This window comes from Microcebus murinus, chromosome 2 (genome assembly GCF_040939455.1).
Source record: "Microcebus murinus isolate Inina chromosome 2, M.murinus_Inina_mat1.0, whole genome shotgun sequence".
NCBI classification, from domain to species: domain Eukaryota; kingdom Metazoa; phylum Chordata; class Mammalia; order Primates; family Cheirogaleidae; genus Microcebus; species Microcebus murinus.
Genome location: NC_134105.1, coordinates 74,829,738 through 74,853,534, shown reverse-complemented (window position 1 = coordinate 74,853,534; position 23,797 = coordinate 74,829,738). Strand labels below are relative to the sequence as shown.

At 36.6% G+C, this 23,797-nt stretch overlaps 1 protein-coding gene and 1 pseudogene across 8 annotated transcripts in view; both read right to left on the bottom strand.

Annotated features, from left to right (window-relative positions):
• Nucleotides 1-23,182, bottom strand: part of CCDC18 (coiled-coil domain containing 18) — a 171,610-nt gene extending 148,428 nt beyond the window's left edge. For 7 of the 8 annotated variants that reach the window (XM_075999855.1, XM_020283117.2, XM_075999857.1 and 4 more), the window contains exons 1-7: nt 23,057-23,182; nt 21,229-21,356; nt 20,465-20,600; nt 19,628-19,802; nt 16,802-16,960; nt 11,919-12,025; nt 6,185-6,313 (exon numbers count right to left, since the gene is read on the bottom strand). In XM_075999855.1, coding sequence (XP_075855970.1) covers nt 6,185-6,313; nt 11,919-12,025; nt 16,802-16,960; nt 19,628-19,802; nt 20,465-20,598 — 704 coding nt within the window. In that variant the 5' untranslated portion in view covers nt 20,599-20,600; nt 21,229-21,356; nt 23,057-23,182. Of the gene's footprint in view, nt 1-6,184; nt 6,314-11,918; nt 12,026-16,801; nt 16,961-19,627; nt 19,803-20,464; nt 20,601-21,228; nt 21,357-23,056 lie in introns of those variants that run through there. The other variant, XM_075999859.1, reaches the window with a different exon arrangement.
• On the bottom strand, nt 21,368-23,777 carry LOC142875631 (uncharacterized; annotated as a pseudogene).
• Nucleotides 23,778-23,797: the final 20 nt, after the last annotated feature.

Below are 23,797 nucleotides of genomic sequence, written 5' to 3'. Positions count from 1 at the left end.
TAAAAGTTTTACTTTTCATAATTGGGTCTTTAATACATCTGGGAATTTTTTGCAGGTAGAGTATGATGTAAGGATCTAATATAATTTTTTAAAATTGATAACCAATTCTCCCAGCATCATTTTTTGAACTTTTTATTTTGAAATATTTCAAATCTGTACATTCTTTGTATGGATTCATCAATTTTTGACATTTTGAAAGTAATATTCTAGAGTAATTGCTATCTTCCAGTCCTAAACCCTTTAGCATATACTCTCCTAAGAACAAGGACACTGCCTCACATAATCAAAATGCAACTATCAAATTAAAGAAATCTAAAACTGATACAATATTATCTAATATGCAATCCATATGCAAATTTTACTAATTATTCCAATAATGTTCTTTATAGATTTTTTTTTTCCTTCTCATCCAGGATCACCTACTGATTTTAATTATCATGTCTCTTTAGTCTCCATAATCAGGAACACCTTCTTAGCTTTCCTTAGTCATTCATTGACACTGACGGTTTTTAAGAGTACACAACAGCTGTTTTATAGAAGATCAATCTGGGTTTGTCTGATGTTTCCTCATGATTAGATTCAGGCTATTCATTCTTGGGAGGTCTAATAAGTGATGTTGTAGCCTTCTCAGTATATTACATATGATCATGTGATGTCAGTTTGTATAGCACGTCAATTAGATTAGTCCATCCTTTCTCCTGATTTGTAATGCCATTTTCTTTACATATGAAGTTTCCACTGTATGTGTGTTCGCTTTTAGGTCTCTGTTTGTATCAATATCACACTGATTTCATTAGTATAACTTCAGAAGACTTGATATATCTTTAGGCATGTTCTCTACCTTGATTTATAATTTCTAAATTGTCTTGTCTATTCTTGGACACTGGTTCTTCCATATGATTTTCAGGGTCAGCTCATTAAGTTCCACCAAAAATCCTGCTAGGATATTGATTGCAATTGTACTCAATATATAAATTATTTGGGGGAAATCGGGCACTTTTATATTAGGTCCCTTTCTAGAAAAATGATATATATCTCATTAATTAGATCTTCTTTTAAGACTTTTAATAAAGTTTTATAATTTTCTCTATTGTGTTAAGGATATCTTTTTATTCTGATGTCCTGACATCTAGAGACTTACTGACCCTAGGGAGACTGCCCTTCCAAGGGATAGCCAATTCTTAAATGTAGTAAACTCTAGCATACTTTTCTAGGTCAAATAACCAATCCAGAATCCACTCTCCCTCCCCCCCCCCCCCCCGGCCCATCTAGCTCTGACACTTGGAGCCAATATTCCTCTGTCCTAATCACCTTAGGGCCAGGCACTAAACAACTCAGAAAAGCTCTTATAACCCAGAGCCCACTAAAATTATTCAAACTAGCCAATCCTAAACCTGTTTACCCTGTTATACTATTCCTTGACACAAAAACCACAATAAAGGTTCTTGCCCAACATTTTCTTCCCACTCCCTCTGCCTCCTTATTCCCTGACGCCTCCCCATGTGGGCCTTCTGTATAGCATATTATGCCTCCTGTTTCTGGCAATCTGTAAGTATAAAAACTTCTTCCTTCATGTCAGTCATATGTCTGTGTTACCATTTGTGATGAAAACAAATGGATGTTTTAAAACATTCACTACGACCATACATGTATCTTCTGTAGATTTTTCTTATTTAATTTATAGTTCTCTTGTTTGATTTTAATTTTTTATTGAGTAAAATGCAGTTTTAAGTGAATGAATTTTTCTATATTTGTATATTTCCATAACTACTACCCAGATCAAATACAGAACACTTCCAGCACCCCAAAAGGCTCCCTTGTGTATCTTCCTAATCAATACTCTTTACCCCAAAATGTAAGCACTATTTGGACTTTTAATAGCATATATTAATTTTGCCTATTCTTGATTTCTTAATGAATTATACAATATTCTTCTGTGTCTGGATTCTTTTGTTGAACATTGTATCTGTGATATACAGATATATGTGTTGCTCTTTTCAAACATGCATATTTGTGAATATGAATATATGAATATACATTCACATTTGTGAATGTGAATATACCACAATTTATTTATTGATTCCACTGAACATTTAGCAACTAGAAATCAAATTACTTTGAACATACATCTGCAAAATGGAAAGAAAAAAACAACAACAAAAAATTACTTTGAACATTCTTGTACCTATCTTTTGATAGATACAGAGATTAACTTCTGTTGAAGTGGATGCTGGATCATAGGACAGGCTTATGTTTAACTTTAGCAGATATCGACAGTTTTCCAAAGTTGTTCTACCAATTTACACTCGCATTAGAAATGTATAAGAGCTCCATTTGTTCCATATCCTTACCAAAATTTGATATTGTGATTCTTTTTCATAGTAACCACTGTGGGCGATAGTTGTCATGTTTCCTTTTGTCGTCATTGTTTTGACTGGTTTAGTTATTTGTGGGAAGATTTAAAATTATTGACTGAATATCTCTAATAGCTATACACCTATTCAGGTTTCCAATTTATTTTTAAGTTAGTTTTGTTAAATTGTATTTTGCTGAGAAATTTATTTAGTCTAAATTTTCAAATTTTTCATCCTAAAATAATTCAGTTATTGGTCTTATCTCTTATAGCTACACCTATAATTGAAGAGTCCCTTTTTAAACCCAATGTTTTTGTCTTTTTTCTTTGATTAATCTTATCTGATGCTCGTTTTCTTTGTCATTGTGAAAATAACCAGATTTAGGTTTTGGTAATCCTTTCTATTGTTTCTTTTCTAGTCATCCATTTCACCCCTACCTTTATTATTTCATTACTTCTACTTTCTTTTGATGTTTTTTTCCTTACAAGTCCTTCTTCTGACCGTACAATTGGATATTTAAGTTCATTAATTTTTATATCACTCAGTTTTTATAGTTTCCTAATTTCTTCAATGGTCAATGAACACCAATAAGGTTGGCTTTAAATTTCCAAAAACTACAGGATTTGGACAGGTTATTTTGAAGGTCTGAAGGTCATTTGTATAATATCAATCTTTTGGAATTTGTTGAAACTCATGCTTTCTAGCACAGTGAAAAAACAGATTATATATGCTAGAAGAGCTTGAAATAATGTGAATTCTCAAGTTGTTGGCTACAGGATTCTTTATATAAATCCATTAGATCAAGATTGTTAATTGTCTTATTTAACTCTTCAAGTCCTTGATTAATTTTTTGTTGCTTAATCTAACAATTCCTGTGTGTAAATTTTCCCTGCATGATTACAGACTTGTTCTTTTTTCCTTAAATTCCTGTTAATTTTCATTTTGGGGACTAAATAATTAAATACATATAAGTTTAGAGTCTTTTTTATACTGTAGGGTTGTGTTGGCAAATAAAAAAAAGAATTAAAAAAACTGTAAGTTTAAAATTGTTATATCTTTCTGGTTTAGAGCCTATCTATCTTCCTGGTTAAGTGTTACTTAAGAGTGTTATTTAAGAGTTACTTAAATATAACATAATAGTAATTTTTAACACCAGTAATGCTTGTTATATTTAAGTCTATTCTGTGACACTAATATAGTTATATCAATTTTGTTTTGGTCAATATGTGCTTGAAATATTTCTTTCTATCCCTTTACTCTCAACTTTCTGTGTCCGTGTGCTTCAGGACATCTCTTATAACCAGCATAAAGCTAAACAATCTCTGCCTTTACACTGGCTTTTTAATCAATTATAATTAATTATCTGTACCCAAAAAAAGTCCTTGCAAAGGTTTCAATCTCAGAATGTGTCTTAGTCCATTTGTGCTGCTATAACAAAGTACCACAGACTGGGTAATTTATAAAAAACAGAAATTTATTTCTCACAGTTGAGAAATAAGGCTGGAAAGTCCCAAATCAAGGCATTGGCAAGTTAGGGCCTAGTCTCTCTGCTTCCAAGATGGTGCCTTGAATGCTGTGTCCTCCAGTGGGGAAGACCATTACCTCCTCACAGGGTAGAAGGTAGGAGGGTAAAAACGAGCAAACTCTTCTGTCAAGCCCTTTTATGACAGCATTAATTAGTTTGTGAAATCAGAGCCCTAATGACCTAAGTACCTCCCAACACTGTTGCATTGGGGATAAAGGTTCCAATGCAGAAAATTTGGGGGACACATTCAGACCATAGCAGAAAGTCAACATTCACTCTAGTTCTTCAAAAGGCTCCAAAAATAGTCTTCCTGTCACATCTCTACCTAAAAATCTTAATTAGCTATTTATACTCTCCAGTTTAAAATACAAATCCCTTGGTATAACACATAAAGTGATTTACTGTCTGGAACCAGTCTGTCTTTTTGTTTTTTTGAGACAGAGTCTCACTCTGTTGCCCAGACTGGAGTGCCATGGTGTCAAGCTTAAACTCCTGGGCTCAAGCAATCCTCTTGTCTCAGCCTTCCAAGTAGCTGGGACTATAGGTAATGTGCTAATTTTTTCTATTTTTAGCAGTGACGGTATCTCGCTTTTGCTAAGGCTGGTCTCAAACTATTCAGCTAAAGCCATCCTCCTGCCTCAGCCTTCCAGAGTGCTACGATTATAGGCATGAGTCACCGTACACAGCCCAGCCTGCCTTTCTTGCCTCATCTCCTACTACATCTATTTACTTATATGTACATAAAACTATTTCTAGTTCTTTAGCAATGATGCTCTTTGATACATTTGTATCTGCACATGCTGCCCAGAATGTGTCTGTCCCACTTACTCACCTTGTGAAAGCAAAGTCAATACTCTATCTTAAAAATCATCTCTTATCTAAGTTGCATACAGGAAACTAGTAGTTCTTCCTCTGTACTTTTTATTAGCAGCCATATTATGAATCTGGTCTTCATATGTTACATCTCACTATTTCAAATAACAATGTACAAAGCTTATCTGAATAAATAAAGTCTGAATATTAAAATTTAACCACACAGTTTACATAATAGTTATAGTTTGTTAGTATTTACTACTTAAAAAGCATCCTGTATTTCTTATTTCATTTAATCTTCATATATCTATATATGTCAAGACAATATCGTCTTGATTTAATAGATGAAAAAACTGAGGCTTGGGAAGGTTAAATAGTTTGCCCAAGGTAACAAAGCCACTGAGAGATAAAATCTAGTTGTCACCAAAATCTAAACATTTTCCACTAAGCCATGTTGCCCATCAAATACATACTGTAACTTGAACTAGGCTAACCAAATATTGCTGTGAAAATGTTCTTTAAATGAAAAAATGATTTAAAGATTGGATTAGAGTGGTTTTTAGAAGTGCACATGAAAATAAATATTTAACCAATTTATGACAAATACTTTTTTCATAACCTGATTTATATCACAGTATAACTCTTTAAAACACTTGTTATCAAAGAAGATAAAAATGCAGATCATGCTTTTACTCTGCATAAAAGCTCCTATATTCATACTGTTATAAAATATTATTAAACTGAAAAATTTTAAATTAAAAGTTAATTGGCATTCAAAGTTAATGGTTTCCTCTTCACAGCTACCTAAAAAAACTTTACCTCAAGACATAATTTATACAAAATTGAAATTTGTATTCCTAAAGGAAAATCCAACGATACTTTCTTATGAATTGAGTTTCTTTTTCTATCATATCTGAGGCAAAATTTCCCTTTAAAGAGTTCTTGCACCAGGCATGGTGGCTCGTACCTGTAATCCTAGCTCTCTCAGAGGCTTAGGCAGGAAGATCACTTGAGCCCAGGAATTGGAAGTTGCTGTGTCCTAGGCTGATGCCACGGCACTCTAGCCCAGGTGACAGAGCAAGACTCTGTCTCAAAAAAGTAAATAATAATAAAAATAAAGAGTTCATGTAACATTTTATTTAATTTTATTAGAGGTAATCTTAAAGGTTATTTCTCTGTTACTGTTTTAAATTCAATGTATTGGTTTTAATTAGGTCTTACAACTTAATTTTCAGAACTAAGTAAATACCATTACATTGATAATCATTATCAGTCTTCTAGGAATTAACTTCAATCCAAATGCCAATAACATAATATCCACACATGAAAATTTTAATGGAAACTGAAATAAAATAGTGAACAAAAAAAGAACATTAAGTTATTCCAATGCCAAATTTCTGAAATTTTTTCACTTCAAATATTAACTAGATTTTACAATATGTAATATATCCTTTTATTCCCTTCAAAACATATTTGCTTTAAAAACACATACCTTTTTCCTTGTTTAGTTTGTTCAAGTAAGTCCACCTTCAACTTTATACATTCCTCTTTGCACACCTGCAAACTCTGTTCTTTTTCAATGACCATTTTCTGGCTCTGTTCTAATTTTTCTTCTGCCTCTCTATAAAATAAAGGATATATTTTTTTTTTTTAAAGGCAGCAGGCAGGAAAGGATATTTTTTAAAAACTATTAAAGAGATTATTCCAAGTATGTAAGAATAATTCAATAATAGGAATTCTATTACTTTAAATCAAGGAGTTGAGAGAAATAAATCTATAATGAGAGACAAAGAAAAGGCATATTCATCACCTCTCAAAAGATTTTTAAAAGGAATAAAAGAATACTTCCGGGGAGGAGGATCAAGATGGTGGACAAGAAACACCACCAGAAAGAGTGTCTCTGCAGAAAAGACAGATTCTAGCAGAAATTAGAAAAAAGAAGCAAGAAGGCGAGCATACAGCAGACGAGGGCCAGAAGGAGGGGTACCTGAGACCCCGGGAGACTCCACGGGAGGAGGCTGTGGAGGAGAACTGGAAGCTGAGACCGCCGGAGCAGCCCGGAGACCAGTGGGAAGGGTAGGTGGATAAATCACCTTTCCCCTCCCCTGCATTTGGGACTACTGGTGGGCTCCCCAGCGGGTGGAGAGACCTGCGGACACCAGCCCAGAGACGGCTGCCGCCAGCTAGTGGTGAGCCTGTAGCGGACACGGTACCAGACTCCCAAATCCCTCGGGGCACCTCCGTGTGCACAGACCCGAGCAGCGCGGCAGGCATCATATTGCCTCCTTCTCCCCTCCGCCGACCCTACCTGCGGCTGCCCAGAGAGACAATACAACCACCAGCCGGAGGCACCTCCAGGGACCGGGACCTTCCCTTTTGGGACCCTACAGCTGACCAAGGGGAATTCAGACTGTAAGCTCCCTACCCGCCAGCCCTCCCGGGCGCTCCTGGCACGGTGTTCCCAGGAGATCGGTGCTGACTCAGAGGCTGAGGGACACAGACACAGCTTGGGCTCCCTGTGGGTGAATTGGGACCGGAACTCCTCTCCCTGGTGGGGATACAGTTTGAACTCTGGGACCCAGAGGTCGGACCTGCAGACCAGATCCCATGCACCGAGGTCTAGCATTGCCCGGGGCACAGAAGGGATATTTGTGAACAGCCTGCTGAGGTGTGTGTGCCTCCAGGGGCAGATCAGCGTCCTAGAGGGCAACCCTCCCACCAAAGGGAGGCCGTGCGCCCAGCCCAGGCAGCGTTTCTGCACAGGGAACCTCCCCGCCGGCATCACAATTCGGGGAGGCCTGGTGACGTGTGGTCTAGCCTGCAGGCAGAGGCCCAGGAGTAGCTGCGGAGTTGGGGAGGGTGGAAAGAAGCCAGGTCTGCTCCAGACTGCGGGTCTCAGACAGCCCCACCCCCACAAGCAGACTTTCTGGCTGAGTGGGACCATTCCAGCCCCGCCCTGACAGCTTTTCCTGGAAGCAGAGAACAGAACTTTGACCCCTGCTAATGGCATTGGTGGTGCCTGAGGGCAGGCTTACCCAACCCAGCTCCGCCTAGAACAAGAGCTGATAACAGGACACAAAAACAATAGCATAGCCTGTTCCTCCAAGCAAGCGCCACCTACTGACAGGGACGGCATCCTGCACAGCCTTTTCATGGCACCCACTGACTCATTATACAGGGAGTGGTCAAATCTCACCCACAGACACCACCTAACGGCTCAGAAACTAAACAAGGCGTGTGAATACCCAAACAAAAACCTAAAGGAAAGAAACAACTGATCAACATGGGAAGAAATCAGTGAAGGAACTCAGGAAATATGAAGAACCAAATGGAAAACACACCCCCAAAGAGGAGCACCAGCCCCCTAGAAACGGACACCAACCCAAATCAGGCAACCAAAATGACAGAAGAGGAATTTCATATGTGGATCATAAGAACACTCACCGAGCTGCAACAACAACTCAATAACCAACACAAAGAAACCACAAAAAGCCTCCAGGACCTAGAACAAAAGTTCACTAAAGAAATAGACACAATGAAGAAAAGTTTAACCGAACTCCTGGAAATGAAGAATCAATTCAGGGAACTACAAAATACAGTGGAAAGTCTCAAGAACAGGGTAGATCAAACAGAAGAAAAAATCTCAGAGATTGAAGATAACACCCTCCAACTAAATAAAACCATCACAGAGATAGAGCAGAGAAACAAGAGAAAAGAGCAAAGCCTACAAGAGCTGTGGGATTATGTGAAGAAACCTAATGTGAGGGTCATAGGCTTACCAGAAGGGGAAGAGGACAACACCCAAGGGTTGGACAAGCTATTTGAAGATATAATAGAGGAAAATTTCCCAGGCCTTGCTCAAAATCTCGATATACAAGTTCAAGAAGCCCAGAGGACCCCTGGGAGATTCAATGCAAACAGGAAGACGTCACAACATGCAGTCATCAGACTGACCAAAATATCAATTAAAGAGGCCCTTCTAAGAGTTGTAAGATGAAAGAAGCAAGTAACATACAAGGGAAAGCCAATTCGAATAACACCAGACTTCTCTAATGAGACTTTACAAGCAAGGAGAGACTGGGGCCCCATTCTCACTCTTCTGAAACAAAACAATGCCCACCCTAGAATCTTATTCCCTGCAAAAATAAGCTTCATATATGAAGGAGAAATAAAGACGTTCTCAGACAAGCAAAGTCTCAGAGAATTCACCAAGACAAGACCAGCACTACAAGAAGTACTCAAAACAGTGCTACGCACGGAACACCATAACAAAAACTCACGAATATAAAAACAACCAAAACCCAAAGATTGGCCGGGCGCGGTGGCTCACGCCTGTAATCCTAGCTCTCTGGGAGGCCGAGGCGGGTGGATTGCTCAAGGTCGGGAGTTCGAAACCAGCCTGAGCAAGAGCGAGACCCCGTCTCTACTATAAATAGAAAGAAACTAATTGGCCAACTAATATATATAGAAAAAAATTAGCCGGGCATGGTGGCGCATGCCTGTATTCCCAGCTACTTGGGAGGCTGAGACAGAAGGATCGCTTGAGCCCAGGAGTTTGAGGTTGCTGTGAGCTAGGCTGATGCCACGGCACTCACTCTAGCCTAGGCAACAAAGCAAAACTCTGTCTCAAAAAAAAAAAAAAAAAAAAAAACCCAAAGATTAAAGGCCAGATAATACAATGGCTCAAGACAGAAATCAAAGCAACAACATCCAACCCAACAGAATGAACAGTAATCTACCTTACCTATCAGTTCTCTCAGTAAATGTGAATGGCTTAAACTCTCCACTCAAGAGACATAGGCTGGCTGAATGGATAAGAAAATACAGGCCAAGTATATGCTGTCTTCAGGAAACACATCTAACCTGCAAGGATGCATATAGACTAAAAGTAAAAGGGTGGAGATCAGTATTCCAGGCAAGTGGAAGCCAAAAGAAGGCTGGCATGGCAGTTCTAATTTCAGACGATTTAGTTTTTAAACCGACAAAAGTAGTGAAAGACAAAGAGGGTCATGATATAATGGTGAAGGGCACACTTCAACAAGAAGAGATAACAATTTTAAATATATATGCACCCAACTTAGGTGCACCCAGTTTCATAAAGCAAACCTTACTGGATCTAAGCAAATGGATTAATAGCAACTCCATAATCACCGGAGATTTCAACACCCCACTGACGGCACAAGACAGATCCTCCAAACAGAAAATTAATAAAGAAATAATGGACTTAAACAAAACCTTGGAACAACTGGGTCTGACTGACATCTACAGGACATTCTACCCAAAATCCACTGAATATACGTTCTTCTCATCAGCTCACGGGACATTCTCTAAGATTGACCATATCCTAGGACACAAAGTAAATCTCAAGAAATTAAAAAATAATAGAAATCATACCATGTACCTTCTCAGATCACAGTGGAATAAAAGTAGAAATCAACCCTAACAGAAACTCACATTTCTACACAAAAACGTGGAAATTAAACAACCTCCTACTAAATGATTACTTCATAAATGAAGAAATCAAGATGGAAATAAAAAAATTCTATACTCCTACACTGCTGGTGGGACTGCAAATTAGTTCAACCTCTGTGGAAAGCAATATGGAGATAGCTTAAAGCGATACAAGTGACTCTACCATTTGATCCAGCAATCCCATTGCTGGGCATCTACCCAAAAGATCCAATGACACTCTACAAAAAAGACACCTGCACTCGAATGTTTATAGCAGCACAATTCATAATTGCAAGGCTGTGGAAACAGCCCAAGTGCCCATCAATCCAAGAATGGATTAATAAAATGTGGTATATGTATACTATGGAGTACTATTCAGCTCTAAGAAACAATGGTGATATAGCACATCTTATATTTTCCTGGTTAGAGCTGGAACCCATACTATTAAGTGAAGTTTCCCAAGAATGGAAAAACAAGAACCACATATACTCACCAGCAAATTGGTATTAACTGAACAGCACCTAAGTGGACACATAGGTACTGCAGTAATAGGGTATTGGGCAGGGGGGAGGGGGGCGGGTATATACATATATAATGAGTGAGATGTGCACCATCTGGGGGATGGTCATGCTGGAGACTCAGACTTTTGGGGGGAGGGGGGAAATGGGCATTTATTGAAACCTTAAAATCTGTACCCCTATAATATGCCGAAATAAAAAAAAAAAAAAAAGAATACTTCCATCAAATGAAATACATCTGAAGTGATAGCTCACATGATATTTCATGGCCAGATACTACAAGCATTACTATATAGTTCAGAAACTAGAGAAGGATGACTGTTATCACCCCCACATCCAACAATTTTTCTGACACATCTAACCCACTGCAAAAAGCAAAAATGAAAAAGCAATGAAAAGTATAAATGCTGGAAAGGAAAGACAAATTTTACCTATTTGTTGATAATGTCATTAGCTACCTGGAAAACCCCAGAGAATCAAAATGAAAAGTTATTAGGATAAAAGAATATAAGAAATAGTTCAATTACAAAATAATTAAAGAAAAGTCAGTAGCCTTTCTATATACTAGCAATGAATAGGATGGGAATAAATTCATAATAACCAAACATATAAAATATCCAGGAATAAATTTTAAAAAATACATATAACAAAGAATATTACAAAATTCTGATGGACATAAAAGATAACTTTAGTGTATATCAGAATCATCTGGACTTGTTAAAACACAGATTTCTGGGTCTCACCTCCCCGTTTGTGATTCAGTAAGCCTGAGATGTGACTTAAGAATTTGCATTTCTAACAAGTTCCCAAAAGATGCTAATACTACTGGTCCCATAACTACACTTTTAGGACACTCAAATAGAGTAATATGCTATGTAATATACATATATTTCCCACTTTATTCAAAGCAGAAGAGGATAATAAATTATAAACTGCCTTTTTTCTTATAGTTTATTTCTTGAACTCCCACTGAAGTACTGGATATATATTGCTATGCAGAGCAAGAAATGAACTAATTCATATTTAACAAAAGCACAAAAATAAACATCTGAGCTTGGATCTAGTCTTTTTTAGCCCCTATATACTGCATGCAACCTGCAGTCAAGAGGAATTATGAGTGACTGAAAGCAGAGTCAATAAGTTTAAGACAATTGGTTACTATATTACTAGGGTAGTGATGGGGGACAAGATTTAACAAGATACAACACAAAGTAGAAGTAGAAAATAAAATATTTAAAGCTATAAAAGTATATTTACCTCAAAACTTTATCTTGGGCTGCAACTTCTGCTTCTAAACTTATAATCTGCTCTTCTAAGATTGGGATACTGGCTGCCTGCTGTTGAGCAGACTCAAGGATAGAAACCTAAAACATAAAACAACTTTTACAGTACTTTCTTTCAGAAAATAACTTAATCTTGGTCTTTAGTTTTTTTCTTGTCAGAGAGGTTTCAATAGGACTCTTCAATCATTAGTCAAATGTAAAGCTCATCCTTTCTATTCCTTTGATCAACATTTACATGGGCATGTCATCATCATAAGCCAGTCTCAGCATCTAACCTCCTGCTATTACCCTCAACTTAATATCCCAGTATAACTGATTAGCTATTTGAGGGAAAAAATAGAATCTCTACTGATATTATCTAGGAAGACAGAAAATTAGAAATAAAATATCAAACTATTAAAAATTATGTAAGAAAATACTCTATAAATTTTATTATTTAAAAACTTAATTTTAGAATACATGCTTACTAGAGAAAAATCTCTAAATAATACAAAAAAGCACAGTAATCCTACAACCTTTAACAGAGTGCAACAATTACGGTAGGGTAGGAATCTTATAATCTAAACGGTGTGGAAAAGAATATCAATAAGAGAACTAATTATCTTAAAAAAAAAAAAAAAGTTTAGGATGTGAATGCATGAAGTACAGTAGAGGAGAGGGGTTAGGTCCTAGATGGAAAACCAGGGATATAGTTCAAAGTCTCTCCAGATAATAGTCACTGGTTTTCCCACTCCCAGAATACTAACAGCAAGGCAGTGGCCTACCAGAAAAGAGTTAGAAGGTTTATTATCTGAAGAAACTGAAAAAGAGAGGCTTGGGACTCTGGGACACTAGGTAAAATGGTGAGCAGGGATAAGGTAAACCTATAAACAAGGGGATTAATATAAAACCATCAGATTCCAGCTTACTAATCCATCTCATTTAGGGCTATCCCACAGGTGGGAAATTAGGGGTTTCTTTGCCAGCGAAACTTAACAGCTCCAAAGAAAAAGACTATCATAAACTAATACTTGTTGTGGGTAGTTGAGTATTTCCCTACAAAAGAACCATCCACCCTCAAACCATCACTCACAAAGGAAGCCCACTGGACAAAACTTCACCAATACATAGAGAACTTCGAAACAGCATTTAAATGCTTTTCTCTTAAATATAAATAGCCAAAACACTAATATCTAAAAAAACCTTCTAACATGAAAGTCAGAGATCCAAACAAAAGAAAAAAGAAGGTAGCAAGCAAAGCAAACATAACAAAAATTATTAAAATTTCAGAGTGCTAAGAGAGGATACTGAATCAGTATGTTACAAAATATAAAACAATCAGAGAATAAGAAAAAGCTTCAGAAAATGAAAATAGTATGACAGCTAAAATAAGAGATTCAATAAAAGCGTAAAAAGTAATGTGAGGAAATCTCCTAAAAGGAATCACAAAAAGACAAGATGAAAAATACCAGAAAAAAAACTAGAAGATTTAGAGGACCAATTCAGATGGTCCAATATTCACCTAATAGGAAATATAGAAGAAAACAAGGAAAAAAGTTATCAAAAAGATTATGTAAGAAAAATTTCTAGGACCAAAAGACACAAGTTTCCAGCCTGAAAGGTCCCTTGGGTACCCAATATGAGTAATAAAGTGCTATAAAAGGACACATTGTTATGCAATTTTAAACATCTGGGCAAGAGGGAAGACCCTAAAAACTACCATAAAGTGAAAAACAAAGGGGAAAAAAATTACAAGCTAAGGAAAATGATTGACAATGGCATCAGACTTTTCAAAGCAGCACTAGAGGATGGAAGAAAGTAATATCCTAAAAATCCTAATATAAAATAATTTTCAACCTGGAATTCAATTATGAGTGGGAGAAAAATTAAGACATTTTCAGACAGGAAAGGAAGCAACTAGAAGATATGCTCCAATTATAGAAAGAATAAATTAAGAAAGAACATGGGATTCAGGAAACGGTAGATTCAATGTAGAAGAACATAAGAGAGAAGTTCCAGGATGGCAGCTGGACAGTAGGCCTGGGATACAAAAGGCTCAGAAAGAGCAGGATGTCAGAAGTGTAAATACAAACATTGCCAGTGGTTCGTATCTATAATCCTAGCACTTTGGAAGGCTGAGGTTGGAGGATTGCTTGAGGCCAGGAGTTCTGGACAAACCTAAGTGATGTACCGGTACCCCATCTTTATCAAAAATAGAAAAATTAGTCAGGTGTGGTGGCATAGGCTTATAGTTCTATCTACTAGGGAGGCTGAAGCAGGAGAATCCCTTGAGCCCAGAAGTTTGAAGCTGCAGCGAGCTATGACTATGCCACTAACCTCCAGCTTGGGTGACAGAGCGAGACCGTGTCAGAAAAACAAAAACAAAAAATATTGCTAAAAGGTAAATTATGAATATATTGATTGAGCCGATGGGGCTTTTCAGCAAAAGATTCTCAAGGTTGGCATATATGCAACATCAAAAGGTCAGACCTGCCCTAAAAAAGGTAGCTTCTCATTGTTATAATATTTAAACAATTTAGAAAATGCTGAGCTGGGGAGTAAAATTCCAATGTCTGTCTTACTGCCCAGAATAAATAACCACTGGTGAGTTTTTTTGTTGTTGTTATTTTTAGAGTCAGAGTATCATTTTCTCACCAGATTGGAGTGCAGTGGCACAAGCATAGCTCACTGTAGTCTATAACTCCTGAGCTCAAGGGATCTTCCTATCTCAGCCTCCTGAGTAGCTGGGCATGCACAGGCATGCACCACTATGCCTGCCTAATTTTATTTTATTATTTCTAGAGATAGAATCTCACTTTGTTGCCCAGGCTGGTCTGACCTCAAGCTATCCTCATGCCTCCATCTCCCAAAGTGCTGGGATTACAGGTGTGAACCACCACACCTGGCCCTCTGCTGTGTTTAAAAGGGCTTTGGGGAAAGTATCCAGCCACTGTTAATATGTAATTTTCATATTACATGGCTGGATACTTTAGGCCTTGTATATTCTTAAAAAAAAAAAAAAAAAAAAAGGTCCACAAGACTAGTATTATTTCCTTTAAATAATTGAGTATTTATGACTTTAAAAAGAGAAATTATAATTGAAGAAAAATTTAAAATATGATTAATAAACAGAAAAGTTAAACAAATCAACAAAAAAATCTAAATAGCAAACAAATACACTGAAAAGGTAAACCTCATAAGAAATCAAGAAAAATAATATTTTTCCCTCAAAGTGACCAAAAAATGAAGAATACTTAATGTTGAGTGCAATAAATGCCTGAGAAACACTCTTTCCCTGTAATTTGGTCATTCTGCCTCTGGAAGGGTATCCTAGAAATAATCCCAAACACCAAAGTTGTTTTATGTTCATTGTTACATCTCTTCTCCTTGGGCTGAAATAATCCCTAATAGCAGTTTGTTTTCTTTGAAAGATATAAAAGAAAAATAAAGCTTATTCATAACTCTTCTACTTAAAACTATATATGTAATATACATATAATGTCTGTAAAAGAAAATAGTTAAAGCCCCACTCCAACCTTCCAATCCCTCTTGAAATTATCAATAGTATGGAGCAGTTTTCCTTTCCTTATATACATCATATGTATATCTACACACAAGCACAAAAATATTCTTGTGCACACTTTGTAAAAAACAAAACAGATTATAGGTGTGTACTGCTCTATGTTTTTATACCACTAAATATATTAAATAATTTTTGAATGCTGATTATATAGACTATTCTGCTTTTACACATATCATTTTAACCTCATAATGATTCATATAAGTCAAACAACTTTGCAACTTAGTACTGATATATTTATCTCATTTTTTAAAAAAAGGCTTTGTTGCTATCCATTTTATGAGCATATCATAATTTACCATGCCTATTGTTGGCTATTTTAGTTTCCTCTCTTATAATTTTTTGTATGATACTAATCATACAGCAAAAAATAGGACACTACCAAAATAGGGGAATTATTAACTAAGTTACATTATAATCACATACTGAAACATAAGGCTACCATAAAAAATGATCAATGAAAAAGCTATGTAAATGCCTCAGAAAATGCTTAGACTATATATGAAGTAAAAAGAAAAAACAAAACTATTTAAAATAGTCTGGATTCAAATATATAATAAACCAGTAAAGTGGTTTCTAGATGGAGGAAATTCTGGGTAGTCTTTCTTCCTCTTTTTAAGTTTTCAAAGATGAGAATGTATTATTTTAAAAAGGAAGATAGGCCGGGCGCTGTGGCTCACGCCTGTAATCCTAGCTCTTGGGAGGCCGAGGCGGGCGGATTGCTCAAGGTCAGGAGTTCAAAACCAGCCTGAGCAAGAGCGAGACCCCGTCTCTACTATAAATAGAAAGAAATTAATTGGCCAACTGATATATATATAAAAAATTAGCCGGGTATGGTGGCGCATGCCTGTAGTCCCAGCTACCCGGGAGGCTGAGGCAGGAGGATCGCTCGAGCCCAGGAGTTTGAGGTTGCTGTGAGCTAGGCTGACGCCACGGCACTCACTCTAGCCTGGGCAACAAAGCGAGACTCTGTCTCAAAAAAAAAAAAAAAAAAACAAAACAAAAAGGAAGATAAATAAGCTATGCTTCCTTTATGTAAGAAATAAAACCACATGCATTGGTAATCTTCACTTTAAGAAGCTGACTTAACTAAATGCAAAAACTATAAAGTTCCCCTAAATCATTTTCAGATATAAAATTCATATAAAATTTCAAAACATGTTGATACTATAGTATATCATAATAAAAATTACTATACATAACACACTAAGGCAATATAAGGAATATTTTTCCAATTATAAATCTTAAAATTATTATAACTATTTTCTGTTGGCATACTCATGATTCAAGATACATACTTTGGCTTTTGACTGTGTCAATTCAAAGTGGATAGATTCTATTTTAGTCATTAAAGAATGATTCTGTGTGACCAAACAAGCATTCTGTTGCCTAAGTTTATTAAGTTTCTCTCGAAGGCTTTTAATCTCCTGTTCCACAGAGGTAAATGAAAATGACACCTGAAAAATGAAAAAGAACAATCTATTTTGAATTATTTCAATTAAGGATACATGTAAGTAATGGGAAATGATGAACAATTATGAATAAGATGACTAAGCAGCTCAGAAAAAGAGTTAAAATATTTAGTGAGTGCTGACAAGAACATGTGAGACAATCAGTACTCTCTCCTCCACTGCTGGTGGGACTGTACATAAGTATAACTTGGAAAACAGTAGTATGCTTTGGAAAACTTGGCATTATCCAATAAAGCTGAATTTGCTAAGACCCAACAATATCATTCCTGAGTATAAATCTGATAGAAATTTTTGTACTTTGCAACTAAAGATATTACACAAAAATATTCATAGCTATATTGTCTACAAGAGACAATAAATGGAAAGAACATCTGAGTTCAACAAATGGATAGTAGATAAAAATTCTTTAATTTACATATTTTTATTATACTTTTTATGTTTTATAATAAATTTTAACTTTCATGAAGGTTACACTTTTCAAAACATTTAATTAATTTTAGTTTTCTGAGGGATATATTTATGTAATTCAAAAGTCAAAACAATATGAAAGTATACACAGAAGTCTCCTTCCCATCCTTAGTAGGTAGGTAACCATTTTTGTAAGTTTCTTGTTTAATCTTCTAGTGATTCCACATGCATACACAAGCAATACAAATTACTCGTTTCCCTCACATCTGTAAAAGCTAGTATATTATATATACAGTTCTGCACTTTGCATTTTACTTGAAAAATATATAGTTTCTCCATAATCAATACATTGAGAAACTCATCCTTTTTTTTCTCAACTGCAGAGTTTTCATTGCATGAACCACTAGTTTATCCAAAACTACTGGACACTTGATCTATTTCTAATCTTTTAATGTGACAAGTCAGGTGTACCTGTGGGATAGTTCTCCAGAAATGGAAGTTCCAAGTCAAGGTAAACACTTTTGTAATTTTGGTAAATATTGCCAAATGCCTCTTCATGGTGTTACATCATTTTCCATTCCCACTAGGCAATTTATGTGCCCCGGAATATCGCCAATGAAATATATTGTCAAATATCTGGATGCTTAACAATTTGACAGGTAACAGCTGGTATTTAAGTATAGTTTCACTTTAAATTTCTCTTAATATAAGTGAGATTGGACACCTTTTCATTAGTTTGAAGAGCATTTTTCTTTTCCATTCATGTCTTTTGCCCAGGGGTTATTGATTTTTTTCTTCTCACTTTGCAGGAGTTCTTTACATATTAGAGAGATTAGCCCTTTGTCTTTGATATGCATTACCAATACTTTTTTTCCCTATTTGTAATATGCCTCTTGATTTTGCTCATGGTAAAACACAATGATTTGCACTAGGGTATGTATACAATAAAAATGATCAGCAATGTGAATTAGGATAGAGATCAAATTTCTCTGCATTACATACTCTTTGCAGGCATGGAATTTGAATGTATTTCTAAAATGTAGGCTCAGATAACTTCATTAAGCGGCTTCCTATCCAGCAATCCCACTACTGGATATCTACCCAAAGGAAAAGAAATCATCATATCAAAGATACCTGCACCCTGTGTTCATCACAGCACTATTCACAATAGCAAAGATATGGAAACGACCTAATATCCAGCAACAGATGATTGGATAAAGAAAATGTGGTATGTATATATACACAATGGAATACTATTCATCCATTAAAAACATGAAATAATCTCTTTTGCAGCAACATGGATGGAACTGGAAGCTGTTGCCTTAAGTTAAACAACTCATACACAGAAATTCCTCATGTTCTCACTTATAAATGGGAGTTAAATAATGTGTACACATGGACATACAGTGTAGATTAATAGACACTTGGAAGGGCAGAGGAGTGGATGATGAGAAATTAATGAATACAATCAATGTACACTATTTGGGTGATAGATATGCTGAAATCCCCGGCTTCACCACTATGCAATATGTCCATGTTATAAAATTGCACTTGTACTCCTTAAATTTATACAAAAAGAAAAGCAGCTTCCTAACATAAAGAAAATCTCTTATTAGTTGGCTTTCTGAAAAGGAAAGATCAAATTTGTATCCAAAAAGTTTACGCTGTGTATATACTATCATATCTGTGTATATACGTATAGAGAGTGGGGGAATAAAGAACAGAAAGGAGAGTGGAAAGGGAGGTAAAAAGGTTGAGTAAGGAAGAGGGGTAAACACAGGTAGACAGATAATATAATAGAATAAGAGGGAAAGAGTTCCAGACCAGGAAAAGATCTCTAACATCATCAACAAAACTTAGGGATAATGAAAAAAGAATAGTGCTATGCTATCAAATAGTACTGGATCCAGGCCAAACAATGGGTATACTTTAACTACTTAATAAATAATTGGTGATCTATTATGTACCGTATACAGTGCTAAAATCAAGGGGATTGCAATTTACCTCAGAAAAGAAGACATTTAACTGCAAAAAGGTAATCAATATAGATATTTAAAAATAGAGTAATACACCAAGATAACTACTTTCTTGTTAGGACATAAAAAGTACAATTATATTTATTCTTAAAAACCAAAGACTATAGAAACATGAATAAAGCACTTAAAAACTGAAAGAAAAAATATTTTAAGTAGACAGATCTAAAACTAAAACTACTTTTAAGTAAGTAGGTCTAAAAATAATAACCTTATCTCTTGGCTTTTTCTGAAAGTCAGTACTGCTACCAGACATTTTACAAACTTTTTTATAAGGTGAATAATTCAAAAGTCCAGGGTGGCTAGGCTGAATAAGATCTTCCAAAATGGGCCCTTCAGACTTTGAGGGATTAGAGACATAATCGGATTTTTCACTTGGACTAACACTAGAGAAAAAAGAAAAACATATTTTAGTTCTTAGATAGTTTAGTATTCATTACAAATTGCTACACATTAAATTAAAAACAGAAAAGAACCAGAAATGCTGCTGACAATTAGATTCATAGTTATGAACATAAGGCAATGTTTATAATAAATTTTAAATAAACCATAACTAGTTTTAAACTAGCAACCTATGAATTTCCAGAGCCTCTACGCTAGGATTACTTAGGATTCAAAAAATAGTCATAATAATAAAAGACTAACAAATCCCAAAATATATATTTTATACTCTGAATTCTAACACATTAAAGGTGTTTTTACAAATATAAGTGCTACTCTAATATTCCTATTTTTCTCTAACCTGAGAGTTATATTAAAAGTACAGAGGCCGGGCCTGGTGGCACCAGCTTATAGTCTCAGCTCCTCAGGGGGCTGAGTCAAGAGAATTGCTTTTGCCCAGGAGTTTGAGGCTACAATGAGCTATGATCACACCACTGCACTCCAGCCTGTGTAGAGTTAGAACCTGTCTCTAAAACAAAAAGTATAGGAAATTATTTCTTATTCCAGAGGCATATTAAAACCACAATATATAATAATGAAATCTATACATTTTATATTCATAAATTAAGTCATACTCTGAATTCTGTATGTGATTAAACTTACTTACATGGATAACTCTTCCCCTAAACTTTGCAAACTCCATTCTGTTAACTTCAGTTCATGTCTTAAGGAAGCAACATTTGCAAGCAAACTTTCTTCTTCATTGTCTTTATTATAGTAGTCTGAAGAACTAGATTCCATTTCTTAAAAAAAGAAATTAATTTTTTATACCTTGCCTGAAAGATTCTGTTGTGTCAGTCAAAATACTCTCACATTAATAGAATTTAACTCATTATTCTCCTATTTCAAATGCTGTGAAATCTTTCATGGTGGTTTAAAGCAAAACAAAAAAACTAACAACAACATAATTCTCTGACATGTAAAGCTATAATGGAAAGTTAATACAATTTCAGTGGATAAATTCTGCATATTAGCCATGGTCTAGTTATTATAGTTCCTCTTTTCCAAGCATATTTGATCTTCCTAACCATTGTGTAAACTAAGTATTTTTATTCCATGTTAAGGAAACTAAGAATCAAATAACTTGCTTAAAATTATACAAACTGTAAATAGTGACATCAAGATTTGAATTCAGGTCATCAGGATCTAAAAACCTTTTAATTATGTCACACTGTACTTTTCTAACTTACTGTTATACATCAATTTCAGTAAGAAGTGTTTCAACTTTCACAATCACATTACAAGCTCTGCATATCTGATAAAATGGTATCATAACAGTCATTCATATTTTCTTAGAAGGAAATTTACTACCAGATAAAAGTTATCTCCTCCTCCCATTTAAAATGATTATAAAATTTTAAAAACACTCACATTTATTAGTCACAACCACAGGGATCAAAATAACATTTGTCAGGTCAATCATAGAAATATATGAAGAAAAGTTTTTGATTCTTCAATGGATGATTATCTCTAGGGTCATGAAACTCGCTTCCAAATTCCTTTGCACATAAAAAAAATCATGATAAAGCACCACTTTCTAATTAATACAATTAAAAACTAAAGCTTTATAATCTCTACTATCCCTATATATCTTTCTGCATAATCTTAAAACTACATTTGCCTTTCAGATCCCATTTACATTTTTCATTGTAGCATCTTTCATCGTCCTTAGAATTTTGACATTCCAAGCTCCAGAAGGTTAGGAGTCCTGTGCATTATGTTTAGGACTATAATGTACTTAAAGAAGCTCAATATTTTGAATGAATACTAAACTGTCCATTCTTCCCCTCATCTGGCTAGAACAGTATGCTACATTTATTTCCCACTCAAAAATTCTCAGATGTAGGGAGGAAGATTGAAAAGAATACTCTGATCTTATCAGAAGAAACTGTGGCAGAAAATTAAATAAGATACTATGTACTCTTAATACACAAATTGTTTCTATTCTCTTTCCCCTTTTGTTTCCACAAATTTGCTTCTGCTTAAAGTGAGAAGACTCTCCCAGACAAAAGTCAATGGATCAGGTCCCCATCCTGCTCTATGTATTCCACGTCTCTAGCTCCCTGTACAATAGTGAAGGAGAAAACGGGAGAGAAAATTGGGCAAATTCTAAAATGCCATTCAGTATTATGCTGTTGCCACTCGACCAGGTTCATTTGCCTGCTGCCCAAGAAGCCAATATGCTGAGTCAACAGAGTTTAAGGCAGAGAGTGAGCATTTGGCCTCATGCTAGGCTGGGAAACAGGAGAAATTTCTCAAATCCGCAACTCCCGCCCACCCCCCGAATTTAGGAGACAGGGCTTCTAAGGATAGTTTGCTAGGCCAGGGATTAGGCAATCTGGTTTTTTAATTAGGGCAAAATTATAGGGGTGTACGAATCATCTTGTATTATTTCAGTCCCTGGGGATTCCAATTCCACTTGAGTCCGTTTCTCGAAATGGTCCACAGGACTGGATGGGTCAATCAATCCCCGAGAATGCAGGGCCTGGAAGAGATCTTAGAAACTACCTTTATGTTTCAAAAAGGTGATGTTATCTTTACCATTATGGGGAGAAGTTAAGAATCTTTATGACCACCAGCTGTGTGGCTCCTGGAGTGGCAATTAAAGGGGGACAGTTACTAATTATTATCATTATTTTTAGCTAGGCCTTTACCACAGTTCTCACCTTGCAACCCATTATTGAAGGGCGGTTTCAACGTTTCATCCTAAATCAGGTTTTATGTTCAACATCTGAGTGTTTTAATGTAAAAATTCTCTAACTTTTCTGAAGTAGCAATGAATACATTTGATATTTAAATATTTGATATTTAAATATTTCCATTTTTCTAGTGGGCCATTTACTGTCAAATAATGCTTACTCCTCACTTCAATTTACAGTAGTTGTAAAAGCCTATCTTCATTGCCCGTAAAGGCACATCATCCTACTTACAGACCCTAACAGTGTTATCTCTGAGCCCTAATTAACAATGCGTTTGTAGTTTCGCACACGCATACCCATCACACGAAGGACAAATGTTCTTTTATACCCCGTATGCGATAGGATGGGCTGTAGCCGAAAAAGATCCCTCATTTTGAAAAGAGGCCTATCTTTATACAGTAGTCTCCTGTCTCAAGAACGCTCAATGAAGTGGAGGAAAACTAGACATCCTCATTTTCAATTTTTCATCAGATAAAATACAACCCTGCAGAGCAACATACCAAGCAACCGTGAGGACCAGGCGAAGCGCAAACACGGCGTCCGGAGGGAAAAGAACAAAACTCCCCGAGGTAGGTCGGTTTCCACTCGCAAGGCGCAGTCGCTCACCATCCAAGTCGCAGCTGTGAAGACACTCAAACGAAAACCACGAACGCCGCACTTGGAAGCGTCGGACCGTCTCCCAGGCCTCGGGCCACCGAAGCCTCAGACACCCGACGCGGAGAACCAGCGAACCCTGGCCGCGCAAAGTTCGAACGGCGGCGGGAGCCGTTGGGTCGCACCTCCCGGGGCACAACCCCGCCCCCCGCGCAGCCTCTGTGTGAGGAGACGCCAGAGGCGCGGAGCCTGCTGGGGATGGTAGTCGGCGAGCGCGTTTACGCCCGCTCGCCGAGCTCACCCGGGACTACATTTCCCACAATTGCCGCCATGACGCCCATGGGTGTGGGGGAAGGAATGGGAACCTGCGGCCGTCAGGGTGCGAGGCGGCCGGCCCCCAAGCCAGGCCTGAGGGTGCCAAGACTGAGGAGGTTGCCGAACAAGACTGCCGGCCCCGCCCTCAGTCTCTGTCCTTTCGAGGACTGCGCTTCCCCTCTGAAGGGAGACTTTGCCGCCGCCGCCACCTCCGCCTGGAGTTTCTTCAGATTTCAGTTTCCCTGCCAACCACGAGGAGTCCAGGGAAGAAGAGCAGAGCAGAGACGCCAATATACACCTCCCACGCCGCTTTCAGCCCGAGATCGCCCCAG